The 26,507-nt window shown below is 37.7% G+C and overlaps 1 protein-coding gene across 2 annotated transcripts in view; it reads left to right on the forward strand.

Moving 5' to 3' along the window:
* sptb (spectrin, beta, erythrocytic) overlaps positions 1-26,507 on the forward strand; it is a 108,436-nt gene that overhangs the window by 43,748 nt on the left and 38,181 nt on the right. For both annotated transcript variants that reach the window (XM_030126930.1, XM_030126929.1), the window contains 14 exons: positions 1,237-1,354; positions 3,296-3,454; positions 4,138-4,440; positions 4,529-4,679; positions 6,728-7,598; positions 10,942-11,079; positions 12,207-12,966; positions 14,322-14,524; positions 16,045-16,135; positions 17,252-17,398; positions 19,411-19,677; positions 20,760-20,984; positions 21,728-21,817; positions 22,007-22,297. In XM_030126930.1, coding sequence (XP_029982790.1) covers positions 1,237-1,354; positions 3,296-3,454; positions 4,138-4,440; positions 4,529-4,679; positions 6,728-7,598; positions 10,942-11,079; positions 12,207-12,966; positions 14,322-14,524; positions 16,045-16,135; positions 17,252-17,398; positions 19,411-19,677; positions 20,760-20,984; positions 21,728-21,817; positions 22,007-22,297 — 3,814 coding nt within the window. The remainder of the gene's footprint in view (positions 1-1,236; positions 1,355-3,295; positions 3,455-4,137; positions 4,441-4,528; positions 4,680-6,727; positions 7,599-10,941; positions 11,080-12,206; positions 12,967-14,321; positions 14,525-16,044; positions 16,136-17,251; positions 17,399-19,410; positions 19,678-20,759; positions 20,985-21,727; positions 21,818-22,006; positions 22,298-26,507) is intronic.

Below are 26,507 nucleotides of genomic sequence, written 5' to 3' on the forward strand. Positions count from 1 at the left end.
GGCCAATGCTAAACAGTGAAAAAATAAAGGAAGGTCTGCACAACCTCTTAGCTCCCAAAACATTTATTTAACCATGTGTGACGTTTGGGGCCGAGGCCCTTCATCAGACTGAGGACAGATAGAATTCCACAGGTGTTTTATATGCAGTGTCTGACCACAACACGTGACCTGCAATATACAACATCTTAGAGGAACAGAAAAAATTCTTTTTAAACTTTTCAAACATATAATCAGTCATAAATGATCAATAGTCAAATGTTTCAAATGTCCACAAGTACAATTACACAAGTGTTTCATATGCATTTTATTCACTATTTATGATTGTTTGTATGTGTAAGTTTAAAAAAGTTCTTTTCTGCTCTTCTAAGATGACGTATATTGCAGGTCACGTGTTGTGATTAGACACTGCATATAAAACACCTGTGGAATTCTATCTGTCCTCAGTCTGATGAAGGGCCTCAGCCCCAAACATCACACATGGTTAAATAAATGTTTTGGGAGCTCACAGGTTGTGCGGACCTTCCTTTATTTTTTCATCATTAATTTTGGGATCCTGCACACCTCTTATTTTTCATTCACCTCTTTTCTAATGCTGAACAGCACCTTAATGACACAGAAAAATAGTTAACCTCATCAGACTTTTGACTTGTTTGTGTAACTTGACATCAACTACAGTCAAATTGTCTGTTGGGAAAAAAGTTTCATAGTCATAAATCCAAGCGAGACATTTACTAACACTTTACACCAGCTCAAACCTGTGTTTGGTGCTAAAAAAATTACTCTCCGTAAGTTAAAAAAAAAGGACACTTCAAATTTGTGCTGGAAATACATAAACACAGTTACTTTTGGGAGTTCACATTTCCAAGCACAACTTTGAGGGTTGTGCAACGAGATTTATTTAAGTTTGTTACTGTCGATTTACTGCTGATCGTGCCATTATTTAAAGCAAAAGAAAAGCATATTTTAACACATTTGCATGTGGCAGGACTAACAGTTAAGCACAGAGGAGGTGCTGCTGGCAACACAGAACAGGTTTGGAGAAGAGAGAATTTCCTCTTCTTGTCTTAATTTATTTGAATACTGTCAACATTTTATTGTGGTATATTTATTTATTTACATATTGATATGGAAAGATGAATACAGAAATCAACAAATGTAGCACATGGTTCTGTTCCAACTTCGGCTTTGGCATCTGCAGCGGCCCTTCAGTGCATTTTGTGTTTGACCTCCTTTCAGGTTCCAGGAGAAGGGGAACCTGGAGGTGCTGCTGTTCACCATCCAAAGTCGAATGCGGGCCAACAACCAGAGGGTCTACACACCCAAAGAGGGAGCCCTGGTCGCTGACATCAACAAGGTGAGTTACGACAGAAAGAAAACAAATAAAAACAGTGGAGAAAAAGCAGAAATTACCACCACAACAGTATCAGTCATGTTGTGACAAACCACTGTTTTCATATAAAGCCTTTGCCAAACAGATACAAGTCACTTATCGGATAAAATACAGTCACTTAATTAGGTATGGTTCTGCAGCAACAATTTAACCACAACAGAATTCAGTTACACTTGTAATAACATATTAAAAATTATTTCAGTTCAGTTTAAGACATCTCTTTGTGAAGGACAGGTCAAACACCAAAAGGAAAAATAGGTTTTGGAGAAAAACATTAATAGTAGGAGCAACACAGGTTCAAATGCCAAAAAAAAAAAAAAAAAAAAGCCCAAAGTTGTTATGTAGGTATGTGCATAAAAATTAGGTGTTCATCAAGGACAGGGCTGGATCGGCTGGAACTAAAATAAGGGTAAAAACTGTCCAGTTGACTAACAGCAGATATCTACGATGATGTAGAGAACAGCAGTCAGAAGTCCAGTCTAGTGGAATAGTATTCTATGAGACTAGATGGTGCTGGTGGTATCAGCCTGGTGCAGCAGCTCCGACTCTTTTTTACTGTGTTGTGCTGCTGTACATTGGAATTTTCCTCTTGGGGGATCAATAAAGTTTATCTTATCTTATCTTATCTTATCTTACCTTATCTTTGTCCTGATGCCCCAATAATGACTGTTCAGAGCTGAAACGTGTCACAATGGCAGTGAGGGAAGAGGGAAGGGGGGGGGGGGGGGGTCTGTTAACAGAGCACTTTAAAGGTAAATTGTATTTTCATCTAGTGTTATGTATTTTGATGTGCCCAACACTGGTTTTAAATGTCAAGTTGCCATCATAATCTCCGATCAGGCTCCTCTAGTGCCCTTAAAAATATTTAGGAGGTAGATTTGGGAGAGACGATTTCAGACGATATGTGGGACAAGATCCTAAGAAGGGCGCACAGGTCATCAATTTGTGCTAAACATGGGTTCACTCAATGTAGGATTTTGCATCGTGCTCATTACACCAAAGCTCGGCTGGCAAAAATATATGGTACAGTGTCTCCTTTATGTGATAGATGTCAACAGGCTACAGCAGATTATATTCACATGTTCTGGGGTTGCCCGTCTTTGAATAAATTCTGGTCGGAAATCTTTGATGTTTTGTCAACACTAACAGGAAAGAAAACTGTTCCTAATGTTTTTACTGTTTTGTTTGGTGTTGTACCTGCTCCGTTTAAATTTACATCTGCTAACAAAGACTTGATTGCATTTACATCTTTATTGGCCAGGAGGTTTACATTGTTAAAGTGGAAATCCTCATCTCCACCAACCTTCTCAAAATGGATCAAGGAAGTACTTTATTTTCTCAAACTGGAAAAAATTCGTTTGACATTAGCTGGAGCCTCGAACACTTTTGAAAAGACATGGACTCCTTTTCTGATCTATGTTAATAGTGCAATCTGTCATGTTTCTCTTACTGAGTATTCTGATTTTTTTTTTTTTTCCGTAACATTTAAAGTGGAAATTTAGCACTTCTATTTTGTATTTTATTTACTGTTTATTTATTTATTTATTTTTATCTTTTCTGTGATTTGAGGGGATGTGTGCCAGGGGAGGGGGGGATTTGTTCTGCTTGTTGTTTGTCTGTGTGATGGACTTTTGTATCATATGTCGGAACTATGTTCTTTTTTTTTTCTTTTTTTTTTTTTAATATGTAAAAAATAACAAAAACCAATAAACAGAAGGTTAAAAAAAAAAAAGTCAAATAGCCCAAAAATGAACATATCCTTGACACTGTACTTTTCCAGGACGGTTGTCTAACTCTAATCTCTCCAAAGAATAGGATGCATCTGAAACAATTTTATATTGTGTAACTATAGATATCAACCAGCTCAAATCCTCCTGATCCATCTTATCTTATCTGTGTTCTCAGGCCTGGGAGCGTCTGGAGCGGGCGGAACATGAGCGAGAACGTGTCCTGAGAGACGAACTGATCAGACAGGAGAAGCTGGAACAGATGGCCAGGAGATTTGACAGGAAGGCAGCCATGAGGGAGACCTGGCTCCTGGAGAACCAGAGATTAGTGGCTCAGGTATGACATCAACACCTGGAAGATGAAGACAGCATTGTTTCTCAAGTTTGGTCAGTTTTATTCTGATATTTAGTTGTCTTGTGACTGTGGGTTGTTGTTTTTTTTTTTGTTTTTTTTTAACATGCTGTAACTGGAGCTCAGTCAGACTTGCTAATTAAAAACGGCATGTATAACAGTACCGATTTAATGTTGCATTCATTAACTGAAACTGCAGGTTGTTTGCACACATCATTAATAACAGGGAGAGTCAGAGACAGCACAGACAGCTTGGCTTGAAAACATGAGGTAATCACACTAACTAGGAAGTGTCAGCTGCAAGTATAAAGTCTAATTCTATTCTATTTGTTTGCAGAGCTGCCAAACACATCCACGCTCCCATCAAGCAGAAGCACTGATACTTGAGTAAAAAAAGACTGATAAAAGTAGAAATACTGACTCAACCTCTTCATTGCAGTAAATGTAAATGCCGAACACCCTCATGCATCATCTTTTTGCAAGTTATTGTTCCATTCATTTAGGTTGGAATGGGTCTTGATGTTGGAAGGGAATAGAAAAATGTCAGGAGTAAAAGTGAAAAGAAGAAATAAAAGAAGAAGAACAAAAGGAATAAATATCCAAGTGAAGCACAGATACCTGAAAAGTGTCCATATACTGTATATGTTTACTCTCTGCTCACTCCTCAGGATAACTTTGGCTATGACCTGCCGGCAGTGGAAGCGGCAAAGAAGAAGCATGATGCCATCGAGACCGACATCGCTGCGTATGAAGAACGTGTCCAGGCTTTGGTGGACATCTCAAAGGAGCTGGAGTCCGAGCGTTACCATGATGCTAAACGAATCGACGTGCGGAAAGACAACATCCTGCGTCTTTGGGATTACCTGCAGGAGCTGCTGAAGGCCCGCAGAGGACGACTGGAGAAGAACCTGACTCTGCAGAGGATCTTCCAGGAGATGCTTTACATCATCAGCTGGATGGATGACATGAAGGTGCAGGATGGAAAACACATAGAACACTCACATATGAACTCATTATTTTATGTCTGTACACAACCGTGATCTGTTTTTATGGTTTTAGGCTCGGCTGATGTCTCCTGACTTTGGAAAACACCTGCTGGAAGTGGAAGACTTGTTACAGAAACACACTCTGCTAGAGAACGACATTGCACTGCAGGCTGAGAGGGTGCAGAACGCAAGTGCAGCTGCTCTGAAGTTTGCCAATGGAGATAGTAAGTCCAATAATACATCACAACAGAATATCTACTGTTTCTTCACTTTTCTCCAGTAATTTGCTCTCAATCTAAAGCAGGGCTATCAAACTCACTTTAGTTCAGTTTCATATTTAGCCCAGTTTGATCTCAAGTGGGCCAGATCCGGGAAAATAATGACTTAACCTATAAATAATGACAAATCCAAGTTTTTTGTTTTGTTTTAGTACAAAAAAACCCCAATTACATTATGAAAATATTGACATTTTACAAAAAAAGATGTAAATAACCTGAAAAAACAGAAATTTCGTTTGAAAATTTTGTTAAATTTTAACAATATTCTGCCTCAACTTATTATTTCTACATGTACATTTACACACAGTGTTCCATAAACATTTGGTAAGAGGCAGAATATTGTTCAAAGTTTGGAGTTTGGAGCTAAAATTTGAACAGTTTCTACAATATTCCATCTGTTATTCTGAACACAACTCCAGATCCCAGTGGATCCATAAATGCACCAAACATTCAGTAACAGGCAGAATATTGTTCAAATTGCACATTTCAGGTTGTTCATCTTTGTTTTTATTTATGTATTTATTTGTATTTATTGTGAAAGAATAGTTTTGAAAATGTAAATATTTTCACAGTGTAATGTTATTTTTTTTTCACTTAAATTTTTTCCACATAATTTTTCACAAAGAAAATTTGTAGTTGTCATTATTTATGGGTTATTGTGTTGTTATTTTGACTGTAGATCACATTGGTCTGTATGTGGAACCTGAACCAAAAGGATTTGGACAACCTGGACTGTTCAGGTTCAGTTATGCACTTTCATCCTGCAGGGCCACAATGGAACCTTTGGCAGGGGGGGGCAGATTTGGCCCCCGGGATGCATGTTTGATACCTGTGATCTAAAGAGTCAGACGAATCTAGGCAGACTTTTTATTTATATTAGTATTTTTCTTCTGCCTTTTCAATCACAACTTAACAGACTGTTGTTTTGTTACTTCTAGTATCTTTACTATATTATGTGTGTTGGATGAATCAAACCTTTCATTCATTACCATTCTTGTACCTATCAGTTCATCCATTTCACAGGTGGATCTCTAGAGATTTTATTCAGTTCAAGAAATAAATTTGGATTCAGCGTTTCAAAACAACTTTTAATAATAAACACATTTTAAGCACTGGATGTTGATACTTTTAGTAATTGAATTTAAAACAAAGAATCTAGTATGAAAGGTTAGCATGCATGTTTTACTGACAGGCCTAAAAGAATATGTAATTATATGGCTTTTAAATGCATTTGTTTGGCCTCATTCATGACTCATTTAATGTATATATTTGAAGTAACATGTGCATCAGATGAAATTGTGATTTATTCGTTTATTTATCATTAATTTCCTCCGCCAAGGAGGTTATGTTTTTGTCGGCGTTGGTTTGTCTGTTTGTCTGTCTGTCTGTGTGTGTGCAAGATAACTCAAAAAGTTATGAATGAATTTGGATGAAATTTTCGGGAAATGTTATTACTGGCACAAGGAACAAATGATTACAATTTGGATGTGATCGGGGCGGGTGGGGGGGCCACGGGGGCTCACTGATCTGCCTTGGCAGAGGTCTGCGCTGTCCTATCTTTCTAGACAAGACAGCGCAGACCTCCGCCAAGGCAGATCAGTGGGCCCCCGTGGGCCCCCCACCCCCCCATCCCCAATCACTGCCAAAATTTAATCATTTGTTCCTTGTGCCAGTATCAGCATTTCCTGAAATTTTCATCCAAATCCGGGGCACTAATCTGCCTTGGTGGAGTTTTTTAAATGTGTCATTTTCAGATTGACCTGTTCACAATCATTTTAAGATGATGCAAAAATGCTAAAATTGTCAGGCAGATTTAAGTGTTTATTCCTTTCAGAATTGATAGACAAGTCTTATTGTGTGTGTTAATTTAGTTATTTGTAACTTTAAAATTCTCATTGACTGTATATATGAACAATAGTTTGGGAAGTGTTTTGAGCGCTCATAGAAGGCAGAATGTGAGTAAGAATATGTTGTGTTGTCCTTTTTTCCCTTAGGTTATAAGCCATGTGATCCTCAGGTGATTCGGGACAGGGTGCAACACTTGGACCTGTGCTACCAGGAGCTTTGTGCCCTGGCGGCCCAGCGAAGGGCTCGTTTGGAGCAGTCCCGTCGCTTCTGGAACTTCCTGTGGGAGTTGGCCGAGCTGGAGAGCTGGATCAGGGAAAAGGAGCACATTTTCTCTTCCCTTGATTACGGCAAGGACCTGACGAGCGTCCTGGTGCTCCAGAGCAAACACAGCGCCTTCGAGGATGAGCTCGGAGCCCGCCGCGCCAATCTGGAACAGGTCCTAGCAGAAGGGGAGAAGATGATCCAGGCCAAGCACTTCGGCTCCCCGAAAGTCCAGGAATGCATGAACGACATCAACAGACAGTGGCAACAGCTGGAGGAACTGGCTGCGTTCCGGAAACAGAACCTTCAGGATACCCAAAGGTTCTTCCAGTTTCAGGGAGATGCTGATGACCTCAAGGCTTGGCTGCTGGACACCAAGAGGCAGATGAGCAGCGAGGACGTAGGCCACGATGAGTACACCACCCAGAGGCTGCTGAAAAAGCACAACGACCTGAAGAACGAAGCCATCAAGAATGGAGCCACCATCGATGCTCTGTCCAAACAAGCCAACGCACTGCCAGAGGAGCTGCAGAACACCCCCGATATCCAGAGACGTCTGAAAGACATCAAGGACCTGTACATGGAGCTCATGTCTCTGGCTGACCTGAGACAGAAGAAGCTGGATGACACTATGGCGCTGTACACCATCTTCAGTGAGACAGACGCCTGTGAGCTTTGGATGGGACAGAAGGAGACGTGGTTGGTAGATTTAGAGGTGCCTGAGAAGCTGGAAGACCTGGAAGTCGTACAGAATAGGTAAGAGGACAAACTGCTAACATGTCTGATGTATGTCTGTGGAATTCACAAAAATCCAACAATAATAGCACTCGTAAAAAGATCGACAAAACCTAGAGACAAGTCTGTGTTTTGGAAAATATGAAATACGGCTAACGTGCTTAGAGGTTTTATTTGTGTCTTTGTGCATAAGAAATCAATCTCAGTGAATCCCCAAAGGAACTTTGTGTAGGTAAATGACAGTTCTGCAAATGTACAGGATTTCAGTTCTGTTCAACATGTTGATGCTCATATGAACTATGTTTTCAGCTCAAAAATGTCCAATTTCAGCACAATTAATGCTATATTTTCATGTCACAAATGGACAAGTTCTATTTGAACTGAATTGACCTGAAAAACAAATCTTCTATTCTTTTAGATTCCCCAGTTTTTCTTCCCAGATTCTCTCCTCCATATCACATGTTTTATTTGTACAGGTTCAATCTGGAGTATGGTGCTGATCCATCCTGCTTATGTTCCACCAATACATACATGAAGAATGGCACATAGCACTATTTAAATCAACAGTTTTCTAATAATAAGCATTTTTATACAGAAATAACAATTCTATATTGTTCTTTCCTCTTTAGTCTGATGATAAACTAGCCAATAAATAATAGTGCTCCTAGTTTTTGCACAGGGATCATTAGTGTAAACGGTGACATGGCTGCAGAGCATCAGTATGATGGGATCCACAACAACCATGTCACATCCGTCCACTGACACATTTAGTGTTTTGTGTCAGCTGGGATTGTTTTAGATCCACAATACCGACATTTATGAAGAAGAGGAGAATTATCAATAGTAAGTCTATAAGTTTATTCCTAATAAAGTACTGGTACTGACCAGAGCATCATGGGTAATGTCACGTCCGTCCACCATCTAAAGTTTTCATATACACATGCTATTCAAAATCCAGTATTTATGAAAATAGAGCTTCCACTGTCAAATAATGTCCGTAGCCTGTGCACAAATGGATTAGCATTATTTCAACACACTTCTATGCATTCATGACAACTTTTGTTTTTTGACTAAAATGGACACTCATTTGACCCCCTAAGGAAATTTTAGCCGAATAGCATTATTTTCTCATACAGCTCTGGAAAGCAGTAAAGTCCACTGGCTTTACTACTGAATGCAATTATAATTATAAGTAAAATGAATGTTTTAAGCAGCAGTAAAATATTGCTCTTTACAACATTTATTTGCAGCATTTAACAACTTGTCACGTTAACAGAAAATCTGCATTTCTGACCTTGCATAATGTGAACAAGTTTGTGTACATTTTTAAACCCAACACTGTTAATGTTTAACAGGCCTGCTATGTAAGATTTGGAAGGACTTAGAAGAATCTAAGAAAACGATGATGATATCCATAATCATATCCATAGTCTCTATCTTCTATAGCAGGTGGCATCCAGTGTTAAGGTGCATTACTGTCACCCACTACTACAGTGTCTGAATATGGAACCAGAAGTAATATCCCCTTAACTGAAAAAAGCCCTGAACAGACAAAACAAACTCTGTCTAACGAGGGATTGTAGGTGATGGTGGGGTCACAATCTGTAACTGACTAGCACTAGATTTCACACTCAGAACCTTTAATGTATTATGTACAATAATTAATGCATTTGTGATAGTTTTCCCTCCTCACAATTAGTAATAACAAATATGCATGAATTAAATCACTTTAAGACATATAGCATTAGTAGATGCGATCACTGTAGGTTATCTCTTTTTATTTTTTATACTTTGTTACCTCCATCAAGGAGGTTACGTTTTTGTCGGCGTTGGTTTGTCTGCCTGTTTGTGTGAAAGATTACTCAAAAAGTTATGGATGGATTTGGATAAAACTTTCAGTAAATGTTGATACTGGCACAAGGAACAAATGATTAAATTTTCGTGGTGATCGGGGGTGGGGGGCCCACTGATCTGCCTTGGCGGAGGTCTACACTCTCTGAGTGCTTCTAGTTTTTGTTTTTTTCAACAAACAGACAATGCAACACACAAAACACACAAACCTGGGGTCACTGGTTGAACACAAACTATTTCAATCCCAGACAGCAGTAACTGAGCATTGTTTTGTTTATAGTCCAGCCATTTTCTCCAGCGCTTCATGAACATATGTTCCTGGACTCGTAGGTAGTAAATCAGTCTTTCCATGGAGTAGACTTCCTCTATTAAAGCCACTGATCCTCACGGGGTGCGTCCGTTTGGAGCCAGTTCCTTGTAAGGGCCTTTTTGGAAGCGATTATAAGAAATTTAAAGCGGTATTTGTCTTCTTTCTCTAATACATTTCCAGGTAGCAGTCCTAGCAAAAGGAATTATGGGTCCTTAGGAAGTGTGAAGGTCATAATACCCTCAATTATTTCAAAAAGCCTTTCCCAGAAAGATTTCAATTTAATACGTCCAGAAAATGTGAGAGTGATTAGTGATTGCGTGCCCACACTGTCTCCAACAATATTGTTGATGTCCCTTTACTTTAGTAGTGGTATGTGGTGGAATAAAGAATCGGATCAGGCTTTTCCACCCAAATTCCCTCCATCTTTTAGAGCTGGTAGATGTTTGTTGTGTGTTGCACATTATAAACCAATCACTGTCAGACAACACAATACCCAGCTCATCCTCCCATTTGGATTTAACATATAATGTGTTGTTTCCATTTAATTTCTGCAGCCCTTTATATAATTTAGAAACAGTTTTACTTGGCAGACCTTTGTAGGCATCTGTAAAAAATTTTATGAACTCAGCCCCAGTGCTTGAAATCCCTTTTCGTATTTCTGTTTCGAATGAATGTCGTACTTGTAGGTTATCTCATTTTAATTGATTTCCTAACACTATCAGGATAGCAGAATACGGATCACACATGTTTAAGCATGTCCTCTCATGTTAACAGCATCTTAACAAATCAGAAATTGTTGGTATTTTTTATGGAATTTACTCATGATAATTAGGTGCCTTAAAATATGCACATTTTAAGGCACTGATACTTTAACATTTACCATTTGGCAACTTTGTAACTTAGGAAGGGTTCAACCATCAGAATGTGGTGGAATAACCTTGATTTTCAGTCCCAGTTTGCATGCATCTTGGCATCCTCAGCAGCAGTCTTTCACATGGCTTTTGGCTTCTTCGTGCCACTCCTGGCAGGAAAATGCAAGCGGCTCAGCTTTGTTTGATGTGACCATCCGTCTTCATCTTGATTACATTGCTGAGGTTTTCACTGGGGATCAGGCCGGGACATTTGGAGTGGACTCTTCATTTTTGCCAGAGCTCTATGTGCTTATGCATCATCAATTTACATGTTTTTTTCCTTTCATTACAGGTTGAGCATTCTAGCTCAAGATATGGCGAATGTTCAGCTGAGAGTTGATGATGTGAACAAAGCAGTGAAACAGCTGGAGGACAGCAGACACCCTCGCACCAAAGAGGTCAAGGAATGTCAGACACGACTGAATAAGAGGTACTCGATACTTTTATCAGTGTTAGTGTGAAATGTTCATCCACTAGTGGGCAAATACAACAAACACAAACCAATTTTCACAGAGACATAAGGATGGTGAATAAAACTACTAGTGAAGAACCAACTCTTTGGTTCATAAGTTTTATTTATTAAGAACAAATCTGTTGTACGGAGGGACAATCTGTGATTTGACAGGAACCAGTTTGTTCAGAACATTTATTGGGAACTTAACCCTTTCATGCATAGATTATTGGCCCCTTAGTCAAGATTTTTTTTCCTGAGTGTTTTTATTCCTCTTTAGGCATGAAAAAAAAAAAAACAATGCGATTGAATTTTTTTTTAATTAACGTATTTTTCAGGGAGTTGCAAAAATGTCCACTTAGCTGGACACCATGTGTTTAATTCTTGAAGCAAAGGATGTAGTATCAAAAAGTGATATTCAGTGAGAAAACTATGAAATAAAAACACTTTTAATGCTGCTAATCTTATGTTTTCTGTCATTTTAACGTACTCTAATCCTAGTTATACTCACTTCATGGAGATAATATGTAAAAAAAAAAACCCCAACAACAACAACATTCAAACACGTTAGTGCCGATCAGGTTTATCAAGAACAGCAAAGTTACAGTAATGGTCTGAATGTCAGTGTATGGGATGATGCATTAGTTTCCACTGTGTTGGCTGATATGGAATTAAAACAACAAAACCTGTGAATATACGAGAGAACAGCTGGAGAAGAACTGTCCACTGGAGTGACCAGTGTGCATGAAAGGGTTAAACTAGCACTGTGTTTCAATAAAGGGGTGAATTTGTGGAATAGCTGTAATGAAAAAGCATGTGTAACACTAAGTTTAAAACATGTTTTATATACATCATAACTGTTAAAAGATACAAAAATGGATGACTGGGAAGAAGCACTGGCAGAGAATGGGTGGGTATGGATATTCCCATAGTTTGTGTTTTTTTTATTTTTATTCTCTTTTGGTTATTTTAATGAATCCTTCATGTTAATATTACATGTTATGATTAAAATTGTTTATGTTGTAAGTAATGTACGTTAATATTAATGTTGGTCTAATTAGTAGTAGTTGTAGTAGTGTTCTTATCATTTCTTTCTTTTCTTTCAGGTGGGAAGCCTTCAAGGCCATGGTGGAGGACAAGAAGAGGAAAGTGGATTCTGCCGTTAGTCTGCACAACTATGGACTGGAGTGTGATGAGACAGGGACCTGGATCAAAGACAAGACTCGGTTGATCGAGTCCACACAGGACCTGGGCAACGACCTGGCAGCCGTCATGACGATCCAAAGGAAACTGTTTGGCATCGAGCGAGACCTGGCTGCCATTGACACCAAGCTTACCTTCCTTAGGAATGAGGCTGAGCAGCTGGCCAAGGATCACCCAGAGAACGCAGCAGACATCTTGGCCCGCAGAGGAGAGCTAGATGAGGCTTGGGACACACTTAGAAAGACCCTCAAAGATAGGGAGGACTCTTTAGGGGAAGTCAGCAAGCTCCAGACCTTCCTCCAGGACATGGATGACTTCCAGTCCTGGCTTTTCAAAACACAGAAGGCCGTTGCATCGGAGGAAATGCCTGCGTCACTGCCAGAGGCTGAGGAGCAGCTGAGCCTTCACGACGCTGTGCGTGAAGACATAAACAACCACGAGGAGGACTACCACCGCGTCAGGGACACCGGCGCTCAGGTCACACAAGACCAGGAGGATGATCCTCAGTACCAGCAGCTGGAGCAGAGGCTGAAGGGCCTGGACCGAGGCTGGTATGAGCTGCAGAAGATGTGGGACAGCAGGAAGAGTTTCCTGGACCAGGGGCTGGGCTTCCAACAGTTCATGAGGGATGGGAAGGCTGTAGAGGCCATCCTCAACAACCAGGTACTGCAGCACATAGAGATATGGGCCAAAACCATTTCATTCATTATTTCAGACAATTATTGGTCTGATCATTATATTACCGTATTGTTGTATTTCATATATAGCAGTGGTTCCCAACCTTTTTTTACTCCTGACCCCATTTTAACATCACAAATTTCTGGCGACCCCAGACATTTTTTTTTTTACTAAAATTAATTGTTTTTGATCATGTAATAGTTTGCTATACTATGTTGCAAATAAACGTTAATGTTAGATGACATTTAGTCTATATAATGTATATTATTGTGGACAGAGGCAGTAAATCCAGGTGTAGATTACTGCACAAAGGGAGAATTTGATTTTCCTTGGTCAGGATATGTACAGTCAGTCCAGCTGTGATTTACAAGGAGGACAATTAATACTGAACAAACAAGAACTGAAACTATGAATTAGGAAAGAGCTGCAGCATCTGAAACTGACCACAATGAACATTTGTTCAAAGTGTTTTTATTACATATCGAGTCATTCAGAAAAGCATAATACAGTCATTGTTTTTTGTTTTTTGTTCCCAAACCCATGAACATTCCCACCCTGTTGCACCAGGAAAAAAGTTAATACATAAATGAATGGATGAATGAATAAATAAATAAATAAATAAATAAATAAATAAGGAACACAGATAATACCACAATGAACATTTGACAGATAAACAGAACCACAGTGCTTCAGTTTCAGACTCACAGTTTGTCATGTCTTATATGTATTGTGATTGTCTCTGTCAACTCACCATATATTTTTATCAGTAAGTTTTTATTTTTATTTTTATCAATTACTAGAAATTTCTGGCGACCCCATTTGAATTCCAAGCAACCCCCACGTGGGGTCCCGACCCCAAGGTTGAAAACCACTGATATATGGTATTTTTTTTTACAAATATTGGTATTCTCATAAATGCTTTTCAACAAAGTCTGTTGGAGTTTTAGACAGAATTATGGCATTGAGATTTTTATTCTGTTATAATTTGGAATAATTTTGACTGAATATTAGACAGTTGTAGTTTCACTCCTATTTTACGTCTTTTACCACTGAACTGAACTACACATATTAGGGAACTCCCTTTTGTTTAAGCTGTTGAGGATTTTGTTTGATAGAGTTGTTAGTTGCCACAGTGTTAGCTTCGTAATAATGGGTTTAGTGATGCTACAGGTTATTTCAAAGAATGTTGTGAGGAAGAATGCAGCGCGGTTGGTTACCTCACTGCATGTTTGTCATATAATGCAGTCAGCTAATTGTGTGTTTTCTGAGGTGTTTCTCTTTTTTCTGTCTTACCCATTGCTTGTTTCTGAACCTACCTGATGTGGGCTTTTTGGTTGCAGGAATACACTTTAGCTCACATAGACAAGCCAGAGACACTGGCGGGGGCAGAGAAGGCTCTGAAAAAGCATGAGGACTTTGTTAGCACCATGGAGGCCAACGAGGACAAGATCGACGGAGCTTTGCAGGGAGGACAGCGGCTGGTGGACAACAATAACCTGTACGCTGGAAAAGTCCAGGAGAAAATGGCCTCCATCGCAGATAGGTCAGTTGCCGTTTTATTACCACTTACAACAATTTACTTGTAAGTAGGGCTGTGTATCGGCAAGAATCTGGCAATTCAATACAAATCACAACACTAGGATCACAATACGATATATCATGATATATCATGATACTGTTAAAAAAGCTTTTTTTTCTCCTTTTTTTTTTAAACGATTATTTCCATGAAGAACTGAATTACACCAAAAATCTGCACAAATACTACACACATTTTTATCTGATCACAACAGGATCTAATGTTATATCCCAAAATGTTCCTGTGTTCAAACTGAAATTCTGTTTTACAGACATTCCAGTTTCAGATCCTGTTCAAATGTTCATATTCTATTAGTTCACAACTAACATCAGAACAGTATTTGAGTTCAATCCCAACAAAGGAACTACCATTATTTAATAAAAGAGTGTTAAATAATAATAAATAAAATATAACAAAAAAGACAAAACAAAAATGAACCTAAACAATATCTGCATTTGAATAAATACCTAAATATATCGATACAGTACTTTTTAATATCGATACAGTATTGTGAAATGAAATATTGCGATATATTGCAGAACCGATATTTTCTAACATTAGATCCTGTTGTGATCAAATAAGATGTGTTTAGTATTTGTGCAGATTTCTGCTGTACTTCAGTTCTTCCAGGAAAAAATCTTAAAAATATATAAAAATCTTAAAAATATATGTGAATAAATGAATGTAAAATGATAATAAAAATAATACACAAAAATCTTTAAAAAAAATCTTAAAAAAAAAACAATAAAAAAAATTGCCTTTTTAACAGTATCGTGATATATTGTGATATATTGTATCATGATTCAAGTTTTGTGATTTGTATCGTATCGTCAGATTCTTGCCGATACACAGCCCTAATCAGTAACAAAGGACTATATTTGATACTGTCATCGAAAACTTGACAGGATATCAATCAGACTCAGTACTGATCATGTACAGATCTGGAATGCTCTTTATTTGATCTTTCTTTTGCCACGACTGTGCATGAAAAATAAATCACAATAATTGCTGTATTCATGGTGCTGTTCTCCCAGAGCATCTATTATTTTTCCTCTGCTCCGAGAAACATGTGGACGATTTATTTTGGAAACCTCTTCTTGTGTAGAAAAAATGGTTCTCTATTCATTTCACTCAGACTCATTTTTCTTCGGAGTTTCGAGCCACCGTGCCTTTGGAACAGCTTTTTTATTACTGTATCATCGCTGTCAACATGAAGCAGTAGAGAGGGCTCAGGTTTTTCCTATGAACTCCCACAGTCCAGCTTTGTAGACAGCCATGGACAATAATGGATATTGATCTGTAAGTGAAAGTATTCTTCACAGTAGTGCAGACGAATGGGTGGCTGCTCCCAGGTCACTGTGTCAGGTATTTTTCTGCATACTTTTGGCTTTCAGTGCATCCTGTTCTGTCACTAGGGGAGATAATGAGATAAACACAGTCTGGGGTTGGAGTTGGAATTGATTTATTTGTTGTCTTCTGTGTTACAGGCATGACAAAAATAAAAGAAGAGCTCAGGAGGTTTCAGGAAAGCTCAAAGACAACCGGGACCTCCAGCAGTTCCTGCAAAACACTCAAGACGTGAGTTCACCATCAGTTTAACCATCGTGTCATAATTGGAATTAGGGATGTAACAATTACCAGTATAACGATAAACGGCGGTAAAATTGCAGACGGTTAGTATTAGCGTTTAAATTCTAATTATCATGATAACCGTGTTTGATTACCGCACTTTTAGGGGAAAAAAACCCGATGTAAAGATCTACTTTTATGTCAAATATTTGAGAATAGTTTGAATTTATTACAATTTTAGTTTTCTATACCTAATATTTGGAACCAATATTCACTTTTGAAGTCTGTGAAAAGGTTCGTTAAACATCTGTGTGTTATTTATGCAATAAATTATAGACATTTTTCAAATCGGATTTTATTTTTTTTTGTGTGTGTGTTTTCTGTCCTTTTGTGTTTTTATAGTAGGTTAAAGTGAAAAAATAATAGACAGATGATATAGATGAAGTTGTGCTGAAAAAACAGATCCCAAACATGGGTATAGTAAACATTTGTTTCTATAGTATATAAAGGCAAAATCAAAAGGACTGAAAAACAGACAAAATAGGCTCAGACCACTAAGGGTTAATATTTGAATGTTTCTGCAACAGAAGGGACATTGTGACTATTACTTTATTTATTTATTATTTTTAAATAGAACTTGGTTAAATTATTTAAGTGTGTATTAGTACTTTTTGAACATTTTGAGCACAATTTCAATAATACCGCGATAATAATGATGACCGTGATAATTTTGGTCACAATAACCGTGATAGGAAATTTTCACATCGTTACATCCCTAATTGGAATATTAGTGCGTTATAAGCTCAACTCTTGGATGAGATGCAATGTTAATGTAGTTCCTTTTTTTTTTTTTTTTTTTTTTTTTTTTATCTTTGGTCAATCTCCTAAATGCACTGTGATTTATTTACTATAATTCAAAGCTATTTATGAGACCTGTACAGACTTTGGCTTATTGCTAACGCTCTGTTTTTAAAAGATAAAGTTACAGTAAATTCCCCTCATAAAGAGTCACCTTTGCATAAATTTAAAGGGTACTTTTTTTTTTAACTGTCCATGAACTGATGCTGTTCATATTCACTTCCAAAGATTTAAAGCCTAATGTTTGTCTCTCCGTCTCTGATGAAGCTCACTCTGTGGATCAATGAAAAGATGCTGACGGCTCAGGATACATCTTACGACGAGGCCAGGAACCTGCACAGCAAGTGGCTGAAGCACCAGGCTTTCATGGCTGAGCTGGCCTCCAACAAAGACTGGCTGAACAAAGTAGATCAGGTCAGTCAGGCCGTGTGTGCCAGTCTGTCCCAGCACTATCAGCACAGGAATTCTGAACCTTTAGAAGTGAATTTAGATACACTACATACACTTTGGTAATTACACATTTTACAGTGTTTTTTTTATTGAAGTAGGCCTTCATAATTTAGATCCTAAGTACATCTTATTAACCCTTTCATGCATGAATTATGAGAACCTTAATCAAGATTTTTTTTTCTGAGTGTTTTTATTCCTCTTTAGGCAAAAAAAGCAAAAAAAACAAAACACTGTGATTTATTTTTTTTATTAACCTATTTTTCAAGAAGTTACAAAAATGTCCACTTAGCTGGACACCATGCATTTCATTATTGAAGCAACAAACTGTCTGAAAACTATGAAAAAAACATTTTTAATGCTGCTAATCTGATGTTTTCTCACATTTTAACATACTATGATATTAGTTACTACACACTCAGATAATGTGCAGAAAAACAACATCTTTTTCTTTTCAAAAAATGTTAATTGCAGTCTAATAATAATTAGCAGTTGATTTATGCTCAAATATGTCACTACAGATCAGGTTTATCAAGAACAGGAAAGCTACAGTAATGGTATGAATTGCAGTGTATTATGGGATGGTGCATACGCGTCCACTGTGTAGGTTGATATGCAAGTAAAACAACAAAATCCATAAATATACAAGAGAACAGCTGTAGAATAGCTGTCCACTGTAGTGACCACTGTATATGAAAGGGTTAATATAGGAATATAGACATATGTGTTCATAGCTGTCATATGGGGCATTTCCATTTAGCTCAGTGGTTTGAACCTTTTTTGGCTCCTGACCCCATTTTAACATCACAAATTTCTGGTGACCCCCAGACATTCAAAATGGGGACTTTTTTTTTTTTTTTGCTAAAATTAATTGGTTTTTGATCATGTAATAGTTTGCTCTACTATGTTGCAAATAAATGTTAATTTTAGATGACATTTAGTCTATATAATGTATATTATTATGGACGGAGGCAGAAAAGCCAGGTGTAGATTGTAGTGTTTGCTCCTGGAGGATTCTGTTGGGTTTCTGTAAATTGGCTTAGTGTCTGGTTTTGACCAACTCTGTATGTAAATTGTCATGAGATAACTTTTGTTATGATTTGGTGCTATATAAATAAAATCTGATTGATTTGATTGGTTTTTCCCTGTAAGTTGCTTTGGAAAAAAGCATCTGCCAAATGCATAAATGTAAATGTAAATGTAGATTACTGCACAAAGGGAGAATTGGATTTTCCTCAGTCAGGACATGTACAGTCAGTCCAGCTGTGATTTACAAGGAGGACAATTAATACTGAACAAACAAAAACTGAAACTATGAATTATGAAAGAGCTGCAGCATCTGAAACTGACCACAGTGAACATTTGACACATAAACAGAACCACATTGCTGCAGTTTCACAACCAGTTTGTCATGTCTGTTATGGATTGGGATTGTTTCTGTCAACTCACCATATATTTTTTATTAGTACGTTTTGGTTTTTGTTTTTTTAATCAATTACTAGAAATTTCAGGCGACCCCATTTGAATTCCAGGTGACCCCACGTGGGGTCCCGAACCCAAGGTTGAAAAACACTGATTTAGCTGTTTTATTTGCATTTTTAATTTTATCGTGAAATATCTGTGTGAAATTCCTCTATTAACTCACATTTGTTTATATCGGATTTTATATATGTTCATAATATTGAATATGAACAATTAATGTGGAAGAAGTCACTTTGGAAAAAAGCGTCTACCAAATGCGTAAATGTAAATGTAAATATAAGAAAACAAAAATAATTAAAATTTTTGTTATTTTAATTAAGGACATTATTTTGCTCTCATAGTTTTAGTCTTAGTTTTCATTGAATATATATAATAACTGTATATAATAGTTGTATAATAACTGTAATTTCATCCAATGCACTACATTCAGAAGCCCTCAGATTAAATTTGAGGTGATGGTACTTCAGCATTTGAAAGTCTGTGTCTTCTGGTCTCAGGAGGGTCAGGAGCTCATGGAGTCAAAGCCAGAGTTTGAGCCAATCGTGAAGGAACGCCTGGCCAAACTGCACGAGCTGTGGGAGAAGCTGGAGTCCACCACTCAGGAGAAGGCCCGGCTGCTGTTCGACGCCAACCGCTCGGAGCTTTTTGATCAGAGTCTGGCTGATATGAAGAAGTGGTTGGCTGAACTGCAGCAGCAGCTCCAGAGTGGAGACGAGGAGGTGAAAGACCTGACCAACGCCAACATCCTGCTCAAGAAACACCAGGTCTGCAGCTTCTCATCTGATATCTGTTATGTTTCATTTCTAGTTTTTAAATCAGAACTACATCAATCTCTTCCTGGAAGTGAATGCATTGTCAACGTTTACACAGTTAATCAAATCACAATTTCAACTTTTAAGATGTACCATATAAAAAGATAGAAAATCAAAGTCCCTACTGAAAACTGAAGTTTTAATTTTAATATTAGTTCAGGTTTTTGTTTAAAACAAATGCACATTCAAAAATGATCAGGTGTGTGAATTCTGCTCAATAACTAAGTAAGCAGATGTAAAACACAACTTGTTGTAATTACAGTTATAATTACAGAAAAAAATAAATAAAATTTATACTGAACTTTGTAGCCATAATTTGGTTTAAAAATCTGTGTAGAATAATGTATCTTAAATATTAATCTCAACACAAGAAACAGATATATATGTAAATCATAATATTAAATAAAGCATATTACTGTAGATAACTAACACAACAGAGTACACTAACTGATGTAACAGAAAGTGTTGAATTAATAATAATGATGATAATAATACATTTTATTTGTATTGTGCTTTTCATAGAATTCAAAGACACTTTACATGCAGCAGATAAAAACAGAAACCAGACATATTAAAACAGATTAAAAGCAGGTGCAAAAGGCAGCTATATGAATATAAAACAGTTAAACATTAAACATTAAAAGCAATCTTAAATAAATGAGTTGAACTGTATTTATTCTAGTCAGACATTTCAATAGTAATAGATCTGAAACAACTAGGCAATGTGCAACTTAGAGATACTTCCATAACCCTGCATTAATTAATATCCATGAAAAAACCTGCATTTGTTGCCAGCTAACATTAGCTTAGCTTAATAATAATGATAATAATAATAATAATAATAATAATAATAGTAGTAGTAGTAGTAGTAGTAATAATAATAATAATGATAATAATAATAATAATAATGATGAATTAGTAAAATAATCCTGAAAATACATAAAACTTGTTATTAGAAAGAACCCTTCCCTACATCCTGTTTGGGCTCTTAAAGGCAGTCCATCTTTTGCTGTAATCATGTCTCCCTCTGCTAGATGACTGAGAACCAGGTGCGTGACCGTGCACGGGAGCTGGAGGAGCTCCAGGAGGCCGTCAGGCAGCACGGCGGAGCCAGGGACGACCAGCCGGAGCTGGAGGCCGAGCAGCAGGCCCTGCACAGGGACTTCCAGCAGCTCCTCACACCGTTGGCCCGGCGCAAGGGCAAACTGGAGGCCGCCAAGGCCGTCCATCAGTTCTACAGAGACCTGGCTGATGAGCTTGTGAGCACAGATCCAATTTCAAGAGACCGGTTGAAGTGGTGAAGCTACTGACTCATACGAAGACTGACAGAATATGAAGTTCAGTAGAAGCTTCCGAACCTTTTATATGCTACTTGTACTTTGCAGATTTAAAAAAAACAATAACAAAACTAGAAGCACTCGCAGAGCGCAGATCTCCGCCAAGGCAGATCAGTGCCCCCCCACCCCCCACCCCCCCGATGTCTGTATGTTTGTCTGTCTGTCTGTGTGCAAGATAACTCAAAAAGTTATGGATGGATTTGGATGAAAATTTCAGAAAATGTTGATACTGACACAAGGAACAAATGATTAAATTTTGGTGGTGATCGGGGTGGGGGGGGTGTGGGGGGCACTGATCTGCCTTGGCGGAGGTCTGCGCTCTGTGAGTGCTTCTAGTTTTATTATTGTTTTTTTGAATCTGCAAAGTACAAGTAGCATAAAAAAGGTTTGGAAGCTTCTACTGAATTTCATATTGTTCTGACTGACAGACAGACAGACAAAGAGACAGACAGACAGACAGACAGACAGACAGACAGACAAAGAGACAGACAGACAGACAGACAGACAGATAAAGAGACAGACAGACAGACAGACAGACAGACAGACAGACAGACAGACAAACCAACGCCGTCAAAAACAGAACCTCCTTGGCAGAGGTAATGAACAAAACAAAAAAGCATTTTCTCTTCTTAGTCTTCTTCTCGTCTTCTCATTCCCTCTCTCAGCTCTGGATAGAGGAGAGGATGCCCCTGGCAATGTCACAAGAACATGGCCACAATCTTCAAACTGTGCAAATGCTGCTGAAAAAGAATCAGGTACGTGTCACTCCAGCAGATTACGAAAACAAGAAAAAAGTTACAAAGCAAGACAAAAATAGCGATTCATACTGTTTGTTTCCTAATCCCACAAATGTCTGTGTTGTCACATTATGTGTAAACTCCTTTGAACTGTGCGGTGCTACACATCCACCGTCTCCTTTTCTGTTCTGCTCTGTTCTGTTTCAGACTTTGCAGAAAGAGATTGAGGGCCACCAGCCTCGTGTCGATGAGGTGCTGGAGCGAGGAAGGAGGATGGAGGCTGCCGCCAGCGCTGAAGGCAGACCAGAGGCAGAACGGATCGCAGATCATCTGAGGGAGCTGGAGGAGGCCTGGGCCCGGATGCAGGACGAGATGGTAAAGCGCAGGGAGAGGCTGAACGGCTCCAACATGGCCCAGCAGTATTACAACGACGCAGACGAGGCCGAGGCCTGGATCGGAGAGCAGGAGCTGTACATGATAGCTGACGAAAAGGCCAAGGTGAGAACCCTCACAGATTATGTTCACACTGCAAGTGGTAGAACTCCTACCAGATTAACAGTTCATATCAGATTTTTTGGCTGTCAGTGTCAAATTCCATGGCCCTGAATTAACCCTTTCATGCATGAATTATGGGAACTTAGTCAATATTTTTTTCTTGAGTGTTTTTATTCCTCTTTAGGCATGAAAAAAACAATGCAACTGATTTTTTTTATTTTTATGAACCCATTTTTCATGGAGTTACAAAAATGTCCACTGAGCTGGACACCATGCGTTTAATTTTTGAAGCATAGAAACATGTATTTAAAACCCATCATCAGAAAGTGATATAGTGTGTGAAAACTATGAAATAAAAACATTTTTAATATTAATAATCTGATGTTTTCTCACGTTTTATCATACTCCAATATTAGTTATTACTCATTTCATGGAGATAATATCCTCCTGAGACCCAGGAAATTGACAATTTTAGCTTTTTTTACACTAAAAAATTGTCTTGTTTGGAAACTGCATAATGCAACAGTTTTTTCAGATACATTTTTAAAATATTTTTTATTTATTTATTGAATTTTTAATGGAATGTCCTTTGCAATGGACAGCATCTAAGTTAAACTGTCAAACTTTTGTCCCCTACAGAGGACAAAATGCATTGCAGGGTCTCAGGAGGATATGCAAAACAAAAAACAAAAAAACTTTTTGTCGGAAAACTGTTAATGACAGTCTAATAGCAGTTGATTTACACTAAAACATGTTATTGCAGATCAGGTTGATCTAGAACAGCAAAGTTACAATAATGGTCTGAATGTCAGTGTATGGGATGGTGCATAAGTGTCCACTGTGTTGACTGATATGGAACTAAAACAACAAAACCCATGAATATACAAGAGAACAGCTGGAGAAGAACTGTCCACTGGAGTGACCACTGTGCATGAAAGGGTTAATCTATAATGTGATGTGCAAATAACTATAACAAAAGCATCACACACCATGCAGTCAGACTGTACTAATCTTGGAGGCCACTGAGGTCAGTGTTTGCAATTTCATTTATAAGTTGACGTACACTGGAAGCCAAATCATGGACACAACTTAATGAGGAAAAACAGAAAGAGCCACATTTGTAATTACAGCTTTTAGTGGAGTAATGGCTGCTCCTTCTATACAGATTTAATCTGAAGTGTTAAGGGCTAGTCCTGGCTTTAGTCTGAACTACAGAACACATGATGAATGTCGATATAGAGCAGGGCTGTCAAACTCCTGTTCTGTCAGGTTCCACATTCAGCCTGATTTGATCTGCAGTGGGCCGGACCAGTAAAATAATGGCATAATAACCTATAAATAATGACAACTCCATAGTTTTTTCTTTGTTTTAGTGCAAAAAAACTCCGTTAAATTATGAAAATACTTACTTTTATAAAGTATCCAACAAAAAACATGTGAATAACCTGAAAAAAAAAGAAATTTCTTAAGAAAGTTAAGTGCAATTTTAACAATATTATGCCTCAACTTATCATTTATCCATGTGCATTATGGATCGAATTGTTCAAATTGTGCTTAATTTTCTTTAGACATTTCAGGTTGTTCATATTTGTTCAGGTTACTCACATTTTATTGTTACAGGATAGTTTGTAAATGTAAATATTTTCAGAATTTAATGTTATTTTTTGCACTAAAACAAAGACAAATATATGAAGTTGTCATTATTTATAGGCTTAGTGTAATATTATTTTTTTTCCCATCAAACCCAGTAGAAAATCTGCAGTCATTCTTTTCTGTTGGTTCTTCTGCTGTTATTATTTGACTGTAGATCATATTTGTCTGTATGTGGAACCGACACTAAAATGAGTTCCACAGCCTGGACTGTGGACACTTTGTAAATTCATCCCAGGGGCCGGACTGGAACCTATGGCTGGCTGCATTTGGCCCTGGGACGCATGTTTGACACCCCTGATATAGAGTGATACAAAAAGCAAGGCAAGGCAAATGTATTAGTCTAGCACAATTCATACACAGGGCAGTTCACAGTGCTTTACAAAAATGGAAAAGAGACTGGTTAAAAACACACAATTACAATTAAAACATAATCAATACAACATAAATAATAATCAATTAAAATAAAGTAAAAGAGTGCAGATAGAACACTAGATACTAGATAGAAAAGTTGTGAGAAGTTGTGCTTTAACTGTTTTGAGTGAAGTCTTACTGCAAAACAAAAATCTGTACCTGATTTGGAACCTCATATGCTGTGAGTGGACTGTATCAGAGCTGAAAAAAATCTGAATCTATGTGATTTGTGCATGTGTCGACCATGGCATATAAGGTAGGAGAAGCAGCCTGTGAATGAAGCATGGCCAGTTTGATCCCCCAGACCAGCAGACAAACTGTCGGCTGATGTGGCCTTGTCCAAAGCACTTAAGTTCCTATGTGGTCCCCAGACCCCTGGCATGGCAGCCCACTGCTCTGAGTCTGCAGGATGTGGTGTGTTCTGCATGTTCAGCTGGTAATGGCTTCAATGCACCGGTGCAATTTCTTTTTTTTTTTTTTTTTTTTATTTTGTTTTTATTGGAAAAGGAGTAAGATCTCTCAGCATTAACATTCATACATATGTTATCTGTTAGAGTCCTGTTTGCATTTCTTATTTTATACATACAACAGTGTCAAACAGAGAAAAAAAAATGAACTGAGTGCTTACAGTTTTGGTATTTGTCACTTAAAATAAAGACAATCACAGCTTTCAATACGTCTGTGTTCTTTAAACATTGCACATGTTTATGCAAAAGTCAAACATTCACAAAGAATAAAGACAGGCAGATTAAAAAGAAGACATTCTTAGAGGAGTGAGACAAATTCTGGGCGGCTAGAGGATACAAACTGAATCCATTTGTCCCAAATATAGTCACATTTATCCCTCTGGATTCTGACAGAGTAGGTCCATTTTTCTCATTTTGAGCATTTGTCAGATGGTCTGGTACCAGTCTGCTAATGTTGGTGGAGTTGGATTTAACCACCTTCTTGTAATAGATTTCTTGCTGGCTGCTAAAAGCACCTGTAATAATTTTGTATCCTCCCTCCATTCTAGTACTGAGACATCACCAGGATATAGATTTATTAATAATAATAATAATAATGATGATGATGGTGATGATGATGATGATGATGATGATAATAATAATAATAATAATAGTAGCTTTATTTATATAGCACCTTTTAAAAACAAAGTTTACCAAGTGCTTTTGACAGACAAGTAAAGGGCACAACAGCAGGATACAAGATGTAAATAAAAAAAACTAAAACAGAAGCAACACAATAGGAGAGGTGTGTACCACAATGCAGAAACATGACACTTCGAATAAATTAAATGAATCGGAATAAAGAGGGCAGGCATAACGCAACATGATGCTGTTAAATCAATGCAGAAATAAAGGCGTGAGATAAAACATCATGTATGAGAATATAAACCAACAAACAGATTTACAGAGTTATAGGGAACATGAACCTTGAAGACCGATATTAAAGTCCCATGAATATCCCTCCAATAGTGGTGCATGTCGGTGCAGTCCCAGAACACATGAGAATGATCGGGCAGTGATGCAATGTCAGCGTGTAGTACATATCCACATGTAAATATATATTCTGACAAATAAAGATTTGTCTTCAATTTTGGCCAGATTTTTATAGAATTCATATAATTCTTCAGTTGGAATCCATAAATAGTAGGTGAATGGAGCTGATGTGACATCACCCATTGGGTTTTGAAGTAAGGAGTTTGTGTTTTAACTGTCACCATTTTGGCTTTTTGGACCCCAGACCCAGATATTTGAACTAAAGTAGAGGTAACTAGGGGTGACGGGTAACCTAATGGTAAACATTAGCTCATTGACATGGAAAAACTGGTAACTTCATCAAACCAGAGTTTTTTTTTTTTACAGCATAAACACAACTACTATAATAGTAGGGGTTGACCAGTTGTTCTGCCTGTCTTAAAGAAAAAAAAACATTTTATTCAATAAACAGAAGCACTGAACAAACTGTGCAAGCTGTCAATCACACCTGTCAACCAAATTTTAAAGTATTGTATTTACTAAAGTCCTATTAACTTTAAGCACTTATTAGAGGATCCAGATAAATGAACCAGATCAAAATCACTCCTGGAAAAAAACAAAAGAGTATTTTTAGAGAGAAGTTCAATGTAAGTCTAAGGAAGCCAAGACTC

Source organism: Sphaeramia orbicularis, chromosome 22, assembly GCF_902148855.1.
Source record: "Sphaeramia orbicularis chromosome 22, fSphaOr1.1, whole genome shotgun sequence".
Classification (NCBI taxonomy): Eukaryota; Metazoa; Chordata; class Actinopteri; order Kurtiformes; family Apogonidae; genus Sphaeramia; species Sphaeramia orbicularis.